This window comes from Dipodomys ordii, unplaced genomic scaffold, assembly GCF_000151885.1.
Source record: "Dipodomys ordii isolate 6190 unplaced genomic scaffold, Dord_2.0 Scaffold40, whole genome shotgun sequence".
NCBI lineage: Eukaryota > Metazoa > Chordata > Mammalia > Rodentia > Heteromyidae > Dipodomys > Dipodomys ordii.
Genome location: NW_012267256.1, coordinates 7,914,050 through 7,927,178, shown reverse-complemented (window position 1 = coordinate 7,927,178; position 13,129 = coordinate 7,914,050). Strand labels below are relative to the sequence as shown.

Sequence of the window (13,129 nt, the reverse complement as noted above, 5' to 3'; positions counted from 1 at the left end):
TGCCCAGATGTTTGCTTAAGTTTGACTCATTCGCTCATTAACCTGGGGAATGCTATTTCCTTATGGTTTTGTATAGCCACCTTGTATTCCATTATTTTCTAAATATGAGGTTTATGTCTCAGCTTCTCCTAATACTTTTGAGAAGATATTTAACCTCATACTATGGGAAATCCTCTCCTGCAGTGGACTGAAATAAAGGAGCATGTTATGGCAAGATAATTAAATCCAGGATAGTTTAATTATGAGAAAAGCCAATTCCTGAAGCATTGATGCAAGGGAAAAAAATCAGTTGTCAACCAAATGATTAAATGCCAGTTTTCTTTCAGATGCTTTTGTTGGTATATACAATACCAAAGGCAAGGCAGAGTTTGGAGGCAAAACCATAATTAGTCCACAATACTATGTCTAGCCAAACTTTCCCTCATGTTTGAAGGAAGCAAAACTCTCCGCTATGTGAGGGCTTAGAAATTATTCTTGTCAGAACCCTTTGGAAAAAATTGAAAAATGCAGCCGGGCGCTGGTGGCTCACACCTGTAATCCTAGCTACTCAGGAGGCTGAGGATCGCTGTTCAAAGCCAGCCCGGGCAGGAAAGACCGTGAGACTCGTATCTCCAATAAACCACCAGAAAACCGGAAGTGGTGCTATAGCTCAAGTGGTAGAGCGCTCACCTTGAGCTGGAGAGCTGAGGGACAGCGCCCAGGACCAGAGTTCAAGCCCCACGACTGACAAAAAAAAAATTGAAAAATGCTGTCATCTAGAGAGAGGAAAGGGCCATTGTATAGGGAATCAATAGTGCAAAAGCTGTAATTGTCAAATAAGCCAGACACCAAGAGACAACTATTGTTTATCTCATATGTGGCAACTAAACAAATGAATAAATAAACGAATATGACCTGGAAGAAGAGAGATTTTTGGAGTCTGGGAAGGGACCTGGAGGATGGAATAAAAGGAAGAGGAAAAGAGAAGGGAGAGGGACATGATCGAAGCTTGATATATGTGTGCATGGAAATGCCACAGAGAAACTCGTTGCTTTGTAAAGTTAATAGGTGCTAATAACAATAATAGTAGTAGAAAGGACAACATGGACTACACACTTCTGCTTAGTATTGGGAATAGTGAGAATGTGGGTTAGGGAATCTGGAAAAGTGTTATTGCTCTAAAAAAAAAAGTACGGTGCACATAGGTTGATCATCTCTGTGTTGACGATTTTAATTGCAATGTTTTTCTGTCAGAGACCTTGTGATTGATTCCTCCATTTTAGATTTCTCCCCCCCTCCCTCCCTTCCTCTTCCTCTTCCTTCCTTTTTCCCTTCCTTCCTTTTCTTTTTCCTTCCTTCTTTGCTTTCTTCCTTTCTTCTTTTTTTGTTTTCTTTCTTTTTTTCTTGCATTTCTCTTTTGCTTATAGATCTCTGTTACCTGTCAAAGTGATATAACCATGGACATATGGAATCAAATAAATATATTATTGAAAATTTTTAAAATGATAAGAGGGTGAGATTTGACATCAGGGTTCAGAGCCAGCCCAAATGACTCTGTTAGCTCTTGACTCCAATGAACCTGCAAAAAAACCTGGAAGTAGCTGGGCGCCGATGGCTCACACCTGTAATCCTAGCTACTTAGGAGGCCGATGGCTCACACCTGTAATCCTAGCTACTTAGGAGGCCGATGGCTCACACCTGTAATCCTAGCTACTTAGGAGGCTGAGATCTGAGAATCATGGTTCAAAGCCAGCCTGGGCAGGAAAATCTATGAGACTCGTCTCCAATAAACCACTCAGAAAACTGGAAGTGGTGCTGTGGCTCAAGTGGTAGAGCACTAGCCTTGAGCTGAAAAGCTCAGGGACAGAGCCCAAGCCCAGAATTCAAGACACATGACCGACAAAAAAAAACAAACAAACCTGGAAGTGAAAGTATAGCTCAAGTGGTAGAGCACCAACTGTGAGCGGAAAAAACTGAGTGAGTGAGGCCCTGAGTTCAAGTGCCAGAATTAGAACAAAGAGAAAGAAAGAAAGAAAAGGGCGCTATGTACATTAATAAAGCTCTGAGATAAATTATTTTAAATATTAAATTATCTTTGAAAATGAAAGCAAAAGCCAAAAATATACTTCAAGAGAAAATATATACTAATTTTTACTGTGTTACTATATGTAACATTTTCTTTATTTAAGAAGGAAACACTGGAGTAAATTCTCAAAGTTTAATCTATATTATTCCCCAAATGTTTTCATTTTCTTAGTTTGATGCTATGATTAAAATTAATGTTTATTTTCAAACATTGCACATAATATTTTTAATACTCTTAAGAAAAACCTATTTCCTCCATTTTTTACAGATAAGCCAACTGAGACTCAAAGAGATTGTTGGCTTCTCAATTATTCTGTAACTAAGGAAGTTAAACAGCCATTACTCAAACTCATGTCTATTTGGTCTGAATCATTATTCAATGCCAAATAAGACTATAACCCAACAATCCCACTTCTGGGCATTTACCCGAACGATCACAAACAAGACCATACTAAAGCTACCAGCACAACTATGTTTATTGTAGCATTATTTACCATAGCCAAGGCATGGAACCAACCCAGATGCCCCTCAGTAGGTGAATGGATCAAGAAAATGTGGTTTATATACACAATGGAATTCTATGCCTCCATCAGAAAGAATGACATTGCCCCATTTGTTAGGAAATGGAGGCTTGGAAAAAATTATATTAAATGAAGTAAATCAGGCCCAAAGAAACATAGGTCCCATGGTTTCCCTTATCTGCAATAAGTAGTATATGTCTGAGACAAGCAGAAACGGTCAGATAAGTTGATGTTAGGTGAAATGAGCCCCAAGATAAGGACTCAAATTGTTTTTCTTTCTTGCTATTGTTTCTAATATATTTATAAAATATTTCTTTGTTGCTTTGTATGTCCCTCCCCCACAGTATAACCCCTGTTTTCACTGTATTTGATGTTGGTGTAATTTGTGGAGGGGAAGGGAAAAAAAAAACAAATTGTTTAAATAGGGATACAAGTGAACCCATTGCAATAATGAGATGTACAAGACGTTACATTGAAAAATGAACTTTACAACTTCGGCAAGGGGCGGTAAGGGGAAACAAAGGAGGAGGCAACAATGTTTGATAAGAAATGTACTGATTACCTTACTCATGTAATTGTAACCCCTCTGTACAGTATTTTCACAATAAAAGAACTTATTAATTAATAAAAGACTTCCCTGCAGTGAGTGAAAACAGGAAAAATTAAAAATAAACAAAAATAATTAAAAAACAATTTAAAGTTCCAAAACAATTCAACTTATACTGTGGACAAGGAATTGGAACAATTTTTTTAAGAAAAATGTTTTTGAAGAAGTAGCAGCTTCAACTTTAAAAGTCAGCTTAAAGCAGTAAATAACTTACAAAAATGGCCACATATTAGAATTATCTTTTGCTTTTTAATGATGCAGATTTTGATGTAAAACATTCAATTAGGGCTGGGAAGGTGGTTCAGTGGTAGAGTGCTTGCCTCACATGCATGAGGCCCTGGGTTCAATTCCTCAGCACCACATATGCAGAAAAAAGCCAGAAGTGGTGCTTTGGCTCAAGTGGTAGAGCGCTAGCCTTGTGCTGAAGAGCTGAGGGACAGCGCCCGGGCCCAGGGTTCAGCCCTCATGACCGACAAAAAAAAAAGAGGTTCAGTTAGATAGAAGAAAGTTCAAAAGAGCTATTGTATATCACCATGCCTATAATTAATAACAATGTTCCATACTTGAAAAATGCTAAGAGCAGATTTTAAATGTTTTACTGTAGTTTTTAAGTATGCAAAATAATGCATATGATAATTGCCTGATTTAATTTCCTCACAATGTATCCATATATCAAAATGTCACACAAAGTGCACTGACAGAGTACTTGCCTAGCACGCATGAAGCCCTAAATGTAATCCCAGCCCTGAAAAACAAAATGAAAATACCACAGTGTAACTTATAAATACATGCAAGTATTACCCACTTTGGGGGAGGGGTGGGGGGCAGAGGCAGCACCAGTACTGAGTCTTGAATTTGGGTCCTGAGCCCTGTCTCTTACCTTTTTTGCTCAAGGCAAAATTACTGAGCTTTTTGCTGGTTAACTGAGATAAGAGTCTTTCAGACTTTCTTGCCTGGCTGGCTTTGAACTACGATGATCCTCCTGAGTAGCTAGGAGTGAGCCCCCAGCACCTGGCTTCTACTTATTTTAAAACAAAACAAAAATTTAAAAAGGTTAAGCTCCTAAAGTTATGCTTTGTTGCCTCTAATTCAGCAACTTCACAAAGGGACCCGAAAAGATTATCTATAAAAAAGATAGATTCCAAGATAAATTTGGCAAATCATCAGATCTGAGAGCTTACTTTGAAGTGGAGACACCTTGTGAATGTAAAAGCATCCCAAATTCCAGTTCTCAGTCAGATACTAGCTAGAAAGCAAGTTACCTTGTCAGAGTGACATGGTCACTGGACCTTGTTGCTTTTGTCTCTCAAATGGAATTAATCGTAGTAAATTTCTTATAGTATTGTATTAAAGATTAAATAAATCAGCAAATTAACTAAACCAAACATATTTGATTAAATAAATCAGACTGATTCTCAACATTGAATAACCATTGAGTACTTCTTTGGGACCACTAGGTATTTGGCATGAATTCTTTAAAAATCGATTTATTCTTTTTAATTAACATGTAGTAATTATATTATTATATATAATGGAGTAATGTGGATAATGAATGGATAATTACTATTGATACAAACTAATAGCTTAAGTAGATGCAATGAAAGTTTTCAGAAAATCTTTTTTTTTTTTTTTTAGTTTTCAGAAAATCTAATGAGCCTCTGGCAATAAGAAATCAAAAGTAAATAGCAAAGAAAAGCATTTTCTTTAAGAAAGAATCATACAAGTTTACCTAAGGACATGTAACATAGCTGAACATACAATTAAGCTATAATCTTTATTGTATGCAATTATTTTTTATCTTTGTATTATATATGTCTAACAATTATGTCTACCCAGAAATTAGTGAGCATGTAAAAAGCTATAAATATACATATATAAATTATATTAAATATATATTAGCTATAAACATTTGCTTTAATAAAATAAGTTCACTTACTTGACATTTATACAAACTCATTATATAACTACAACATTTGTTTTTGCCAAAAGTAGTATTTCAATTTAATTATGATTATGGATTTTATTTAAATTATTCAAAGTTTTATTTCTCATTTAATGATGCCAACCATTGCTTATGTTGCTAACTTCCCCAAACATATGTTCATTCTGCAAAATTATCATGAAAAATATCTTTTAATTTTCTAAAATCTCCTTGTGGATTAGATCAGGTTCTTAGAATGTAGAACTCGGAGCTTTTTTTCTCTTCTTTTATTGTTATTATAAAGGTAATGTACAGAGGGGTTCCAGTTACATGTCAGGTAATGCGTACATTTCTTTTTGAACAGTGTCACCTCTTCCCTCATTGTCTCCCATTCCCTTCCCTCCCGAGTCCCCTCCCCCACAGGTTGAGTAGTACATGTTCAACATAGTGTCTAGTGAGTATCACTGCTGCATGCTTCACCCACTGTTTCTGTGCTTTCCCTCTTCCCCTCCCCCCAAACACATAAACTTACATACAAGACAAAAGGTAAAAGTGACAAAAGATTAAAAAAAATCAAAAAGCAAAATAACATAAAATCTTGTTTCCATTTCTTGGAGTTCATTTAGATAAACATCATTTTATATGATCATATGGCTATAGCGAGTGAATCTTTGTGAATCCTCTCCTAAGAATATCTTCTTTGATCTCACTGTGTGAAGGTCTACAGTCCTGTATAATTGATCAGATCTATGAGCTTAAGTCACATAAAACATCGAAATTTTCTCCACAACTATATAGTCATCTCTGAATGCTTTCTGTGAGAGCTCAATGAACACTCAGAGATTCTTCTCTTCATTTTGTTAACCATTTGGGTATTCTAGGGGGTGGAACTGAGACCTTCAAAAGATATTTACCAGACTCTGAAACTGGGGTCTCATTTGGAGTAAAGATCTTGTAGATATAATTAAGGTAAGGATCAAGATGAAATCATTCTGAAATAAGGAAGATCCTAAACCCAATAACCAATGTCCTTGTAAGAGACAAAAAAGGGAAGACGCATTTAGACACAGGGAAGAGGCTCTTTGAAGATGGAAGCAGAGGCTGGAGTTCCACTGCCTCAAGCCTAGAAGACAAAGAAAGACTTGGCCCTTGAGCTTGTGTAGAAACAGTGAGCTTGACAGTGTTTTTATTTCAGATTTCTGACCTCCAAAACTGAAGCAAAGAAGAGATTTCTGTTGACAATATTTGTGATAATTTGGTGTAATGACCCTAGAAAACGGTGTGTGTGTGTGTGTGTGTGTGTGTGTGTGTGTGTGTGTGTGTGTGTGTTTGACACTAATGATGGGCTTTAATTCATTTAAATGTTTGTTTGGTTTGTAGCTACCCTATGTTTATATATATAAGCTCTTCTCTATATAGATTAAAGATGATCTGTCTGACACTAAAAACAACAAAACTAACCTTACTGTCCTTACCTGTTATTTATTTATGCATAAAGTTACTCTTGGGCTTTATTTTACCTACTGTAGATGTGGCTGGTGGTTATTCTTACTCCATGCTTGATGCAATCAGAAGAGCAGTGATGGTTTCCAATATCCTTTTAATTAATAAGGTAAATGAGAAAGGCCTCACAGTCAAAGAAGTCTTCAGACTAGCTACTCTTGGAGGAAGCCAAGGTAATGACTTTATTTCCCTCTTACAAAATGTACAATCATGCTGATCTGTGTCCCTGGTAGAGTCAGGGGGATCTCATGTTTATGACTATCATGTCTCTTATGACACCCTCAAATTTTATCCAGAAAAGCCTGTGTTCCATTATGTGGTCACAGAATCATTTTTTCAGTGAATTGACTGTCGATCCCTGATTATACATGATTGTCATAGTCATACGTGATACATGATTATCATCTCCTCAATGGATATTTACATTAGTCACATGCAGATGAATTCTTTAAAAATGTATCCATTCATCCATTGTATCAGATACATGCTCTCTCTCAGCCTGTGTGATAATCTTAATAGTGCAAAAGATAATTATGCCTACTGAGCTCTTATTATGTGAAAAGGTACCAGGTAATGCACTATGTTCAAGTCCTTACTGGAGCCTCAAAACCAATTATTTATTTCACAGAGAAGCTAAATGAGGTCTACATATCAATTAAGATACAATGTGCCAAGATTTGAATCAAGAAAATCTAATGCTAAGATGAATACTCCTACCTAACACCCCCTCCACTGTGTTAACCTATGCAAGTCTCTAGGTAGCCTCTGTGTTTGGTTTATGAATATATGGATAATAATCGCCAAAGTCTCTTTAAAGGGAAAAAGACGTAAAATTATAATTAGTTGATTTGCAAATATTGCTCATCAGCTTTCCTTAATTCTCAAGCTTAGCTGCATTTTTATGTGAAAAAATGGAAACTATAACCATTCTGCCTTAAGTTCTATTGAACATATAGTGCCTTTTTTGACAGTGAAATTACCATAAAATCAAAAGTAGCTCATGAGAAATCAAAATATGTAGACACGGATAAATGTAGAATTGTAAGGTAGAAATAGAGAGTGATCCAAACCAGTACTGTCGAAGAGCAAATTTGAGTGTTCGGGGTTACCATTAACACCATCAAAGGAAGTCTTTGCATTTCCCAAGGCCTTGTGGTTTTGTTTTCTAAAATTTCAAGTTTCAAAAAAAGATTCTCAGTTTCAAGTCACCTATTCTTTCAAACAAGATGCCCTCGCCCCACTCCACCATTGTATTTGCACATCTGAGTTTGGTTTGAGTTGTTCTACCATCTGTTTTCATGGTGCAAACAAGATGAATTTAAATAGTGCTCTTTTTATTCCAGGCTGTCTGTGATTTGCTCCATCAGGATCCTGTTACTGATCAAGCTCCAATGAGATAACAAGCAAATCATTTCCACCTTACTGTGTAGCTTAGAAATCTATATGTCTGGGTTTACACTCCTGGAATTTCTGCTCCTTGGCTAGTGTCTCTACCATAGCCTGTATGAAATTAAATGAATAGATCCCTGTTTAAAGTGTGACATTTTCCCAGTTCAGCCACAACCGTTACGCACACTCTCTAAAAATCAAGATGCGTACACATCACCCTTAAAAAGCCCCTATTAGTACAGCAAAACAGCATTTCCTAAAATGCATTCGAGTTGATCACCATCCCAGCTGAGTCCAATAGCAAGAATCAGAATTTACATTAATTTCTAAATTCACTGAAAGGGTTATACCATTTTCTGTAAGTTTGTTCTCAGTTATTTCTATATACATTATTAAGCTTGTCTTGACCCTGGCAAAATGTACCTGGTTTATCTGACCAGTTAACAATCTTAGATTGATTGTAGTCATTAAAAACTCATGCTGTCAAAGGCAAAAAAAAATGGTAGAGCCTCCTTGGTGAAGGAGGAGGAAAATTCCAGTGCTTTTTCTATCACATGCAGCAATTTCCCACCCCTGGCAATTAGTACAAGTCACTTAGCTGCTTTTAACATTTCTAATTATTTTCCCACCCTCTCTTGCTGTGAGGATTCTTCATTTTTTTAAAGTCTTTTCCCTTTTCTGAGAATAAAAGAGTTGCCCTGTAAATAATCTTTTAAGCACAAGTAAGGATTCTAAGTGCTCTGAGAATTGTCAAGTCTTCTGAATACCTGTGCAGAGAAATACAATGTGTCATATAACAAGTAGCAGAGAAGAAACAAACCTACTTGATGTTTTCACATTGGACAATATCCTGACAAGGATACAATGCACCAAACACATGTAAAAATTGAAATAAATAATGCTACTCCTGAGCTAACTCCTTGAAGCCTGCTTCCCTTGTAACCACAGTGTCCTTGCTCAAATGAGAGGCTTTGAGGCTTCATTGACCAGGAAACCAACTACTCTAGTCTTCTGAAGCTAAAGCATAAATATGAGAGATGCTTTTCCCAGGCACCCAGTAATTACATAACATGAATTATAGCTGTGAGGTGAACAAAGTCTATAGACAATGCCCTGTTTTAGGAAAGCCATTATTATCAGGCAAACCCAAACCAAACAAGCAAAAACCCTTTCAGTCATGAGGAAGAGTAATATCATCAGGACTCTGGAGTTATGAGTATCTGTTCACATTGAAACGTGAGTTTTCTATTCAAAGCCTTTATACTAAGGAGTTCATGCCTTCATTGACACATAGGCCAAAAGATGATTTTTATTTATGTATTTGAAGTTCTTTCCGCTGCCATAAAAATAAATCTTGTCAGCTATTTCATGGAACAAAAAGAAGACAAAGGCAAGGAGTTGGAGTATTGGGGAGAGGAAGAGGAGGGCAAAGAAGATGGGCATTCCATTAAGCATGTTTCTTAGAGTCATAAATGAAAACCAGATCAGCTGGCTCTGAAGTGCATTAATAGAGCTGAAAGGAAGACATCATCAGAATTATGATCGTGGTGAGGAAGGGAACTATTTTTATTCTCAGATTTCGCTTTCCTGTGCCCTCTCTGCTTTCTACAAGTAGAGGTCTTGTGGCATGTTGGAATGAGAGAACACTTTTCTGCCTCGCTATTAAGATACTAACGTTTTCCTCGTTCTGTGTTGGCAGATGCTGTCCTTGCAAGCCAGGATATCCGCCTGGTTGGACGGCTTGCAATACTGACTCTGAATTCATCTTTCCCCTTCTGCAGCGTTGGGGCTGGATAGTGAGATTGGAAACTTTGAAGTGGGCAAGGAATTTGATGCTCTTCTGATCAACCCCAAGGCTTCTGACTCTCCTATTGACGTCTTTTATGGGGAGTTTGTAGGTGATATTTCCGAGGTAAGTCAAAGAAGCCATGAATAGCTTCCCTGAAGCTGAATGAGTTCAATGGAATGCATCAGAATCTGAAATAGATTTGGTCATTATCATCCCATGACAGCAATATGAAGAATACTTGTATTAATAGCATCTATTTTTAATGCATTTTGTGTATTTGAATGTATCTGTCTAATCAGTCACAATATAGCTAGCCCCTGTTGAACACTTGATATATGTGCTAAATGGATGTGAGCTTACACACTTTCTTATGTGATTTTGTTTAATTATAAGAACAACTCCAAGGGCCAGGCACCAATGGCTCACGCCTGTAATCCTAGCTAGTCAGGAGGCTGAGATCTGAGGATCAAGGTTCAAAGCCAGCCCGGGCAGGAAAGACCATGAGACTCTTATTTCCAATAAACCACTCAGAAAACTGGAAGTGGTGCTGTGACTCAAGTGGTAGAGCGCTCACCTTGAGCTGAAGAGCTGAGGGACAGTGCCCAGGTCCAGAGTTCAAGCCCCATGACCAACAACAACAACAAAAAGAACAACCCCAAGAGAGATTAAAAACTATTAATAACATTGTGTTCATATATTAGTTTCAAACCCTAAATTTTCTAACTGCCAGAGGCTAGTCACTTGATCTTACGCTATTAAGAAAGTTAATTTTGTTTCTTGTATTATAAAATCTTTTCTGAGTCAGAAGGGTGGTGTGTGACTGAATTCCCAGTACTAGAGAAAGGGGCATCATGAGTTTCAAGCCAGTCTGTCATACATAAAGACTGTCTCCAAGAACCAAGCATGGAGGATATATGAATACATATATACCTATCTACACACAGAGTTGTGAATAAAATGAACCAATACATTAATAATGATTATACACTAATAATGATTAAGATATTTTTAAGAATTAATGTATAAATTAATATGCTTATGAAAGTAAATGTGCTACTTTTAAGTGAAAAATGCTAGATTCTTGAAGTTATTGTACGGTAGTGAAAAAGTTTTCCTCTACCACCTGGGGTTCAAGACTGAGGAAAAAATTACATATATTTATTTATTGTAATGTTCACTGTCCCTGAGCTTCTGCTCAAGACTACCACTTGAGCCACAGTGCCACTTTTGGCTTTTTCTGTTTATGTGGTACCGAGGAATCGAACCCACTAGAATGCTAGACAAGCACTCTGCCACTAAGCCACATTCCCAGCCCTCATCCTTTTCTTGTAAACCTTATTAGTATGAACTTTTTATACTAGGGAATAATGCCATTCTTATAGTCCTTCTTTTACTTATGTGAAATACTGGAAGAACTTTATTAGATTGATTTCTTTACATAGTTCTGTCCCTCTGAAGAGTTCAAAGTTGTATACCCAGAACTTTTTAGTTTGAGGTAAACATTTATTAATAACTAGTAGGTTATCTTTGGTTGTTGTTGTTTGTTTTTGTTTTCTTTTGAAGACACTATTTATTTTTTACTTAACAGAAGTAGAAGTTTTGCCATTGAAAAATAAATTTATTCCTGAACTTTGCCAACCCCTATTCCCTGTGAATTTCTTTTCTAAATATACTAATCATTATTTCTTACTACCTTTACTTTCCATTGTAGGCCATTATCCAGAAGTTTCTCTATCTCGGTAGGTAAACAGACACCTCTGTGTTAAATAAAATCGTTGTCTTTTTCTTGGGCATAGTTTTCTGTATGTCTATAGTGTATTGAGCTTTATGGTTGTTGATCTGCTTTGATTCATTATTTTAGCAGTTCTCAAATTCAGGCCTGCTTATGGCACGATATTCAAAGGTAATCTTTGAAAAATGCACATGACCCTTAAAGTATATACTCATAAATCTCAAGCTGAGATATGAAGGGCAGAAGAGAAGAGAACTTCGGGTCTCACCCCCTTCTTCTTATTCTGTACCCCACCTTCGCCCTGCCCTGTAAGTACACAGTGGATAGCAAAGGCATTTCCAACAACTGCCTTCAATTCTGCCCCCTTCCAGAGAGAAACAGTAGGCAATGGAGAAGATTTTTCCCTCCCTCCTTTCAGTTAGTGAGTTCAGGGCTGAGTGACGGTGAGATGGAGAGATGATCTTCTATGCTGAATAGGATTCTGGAAAGGAAAACTTAACAAAACTCCTTTTCCAACTGGGCTAGAAAGGTAAGCCAGTCTCTTTCATTGAAAGGACAGGCCCAGAAGGTCAGTGGATTTCCCCCATAGGTAAAGAATTCAGACCCTGATCTTCAAGTGGACTATTGATCATATCATCCTGATCTGATTGCAAACCACTTGAGATGAGAGAGAGAAAGAGAGAGAGAGAGAGAGAGAGAGAGAGAGAGAGAGACTAGCTCTTTTCTTGGGTTTCCTCTCTTGGAAGTATTTTGTTTTGAATCCTAATCAGTGACAATTAATGATTGACCCCACACACACATACACATAGCACTTTATAAATGATTCTTTGGGTTTTCTTTCAGGAGATGATCGAAATATTGAAGAGGTTTATGTGGGCGGAAAGCAAGTGGTTCCATTTTCCAGCTCGGTGTAAGACGCTGGAGCATCTACGAATTTCTCCTGGGATAAAATGAGTCTTCATCTCCGTGTTCCAGGCTCGGTTAGAAAGGCGCAGCAGTACCTTGTTCTTGGATGACTCTTTCTGTGTCTACAGTATTCGCTTGGTAAATTGTTAGAAGGCAATGCACTGATTCCCCTCTCTGACTGGGAGCTTTCATAGTCTTATGAAAATGTCTCCCTTTTGAGCTGTTCAGCTTGACTTTCAGCTCAAAGGAAAGATATTGCTAATGGTGTGTTTATTGTAATCTCAAAATAAATCTTTTCCATTGAGGGAGATGGTAAAAGGAAAAGATATTCCTATTTGATTAGATACGTTGAGCTATTAAGTGTAAAACTTAGGGAACTGAATATGAATCAGAGAGTATATTTTTCATGAGCAATGAGGAGTTAGACTGTGAACAAACCTTGGAAAATCATTTCAGATTGCTTGAAAATTATATACAGAGCATACTCATTTCAAAGAGATTTTACTGGTTTTAAAAATGTGTTTCTAGATTGACTTTGTGTTTTTGGAAATCTGCACCTAATGCAATTTGCATTTCAGAGACGTGTTCTTGTTAAGCTGGGTCATCTTTTGGGGTGGATCTCAGAAACTGAATGCCACATGTTGTTTTTAAAAATATATATATATATATAGTTCTGTGCTTCAAAGTGTTTGACGAA

The 13,129-nt window shown here is 37.0% G+C and overlaps 1 protein-coding gene across 1 annotated transcript in view; it reads left to right on the top strand.

Moving 5' to 3' along the window:
• Positions 1-12,595, top strand: part of Gda (guanine deaminase) — a 77,117-nt gene extending 64,522 nt beyond the window's left edge. Inside the window, exons 11-14 of the mRNA XM_013018433.1 lie at positions 6,643-6,789; positions 9,787-9,917; positions 11,506-11,533; positions 12,370-12,595. Coding sequence (XP_012873887.1) covers positions 6,643-6,789; positions 9,787-9,917; positions 11,506-11,533; positions 12,370-12,440 — 377 coding nt within the window. The 3' untranslated portion in view covers positions 12,441-12,595. The remainder of the gene's footprint in view (positions 1-6,642; positions 6,790-9,786; positions 9,918-11,505; positions 11,534-12,369) is intronic.
• The last annotated feature ends 534 nt before the right edge of the window (positions 12,596-13,129 follow it).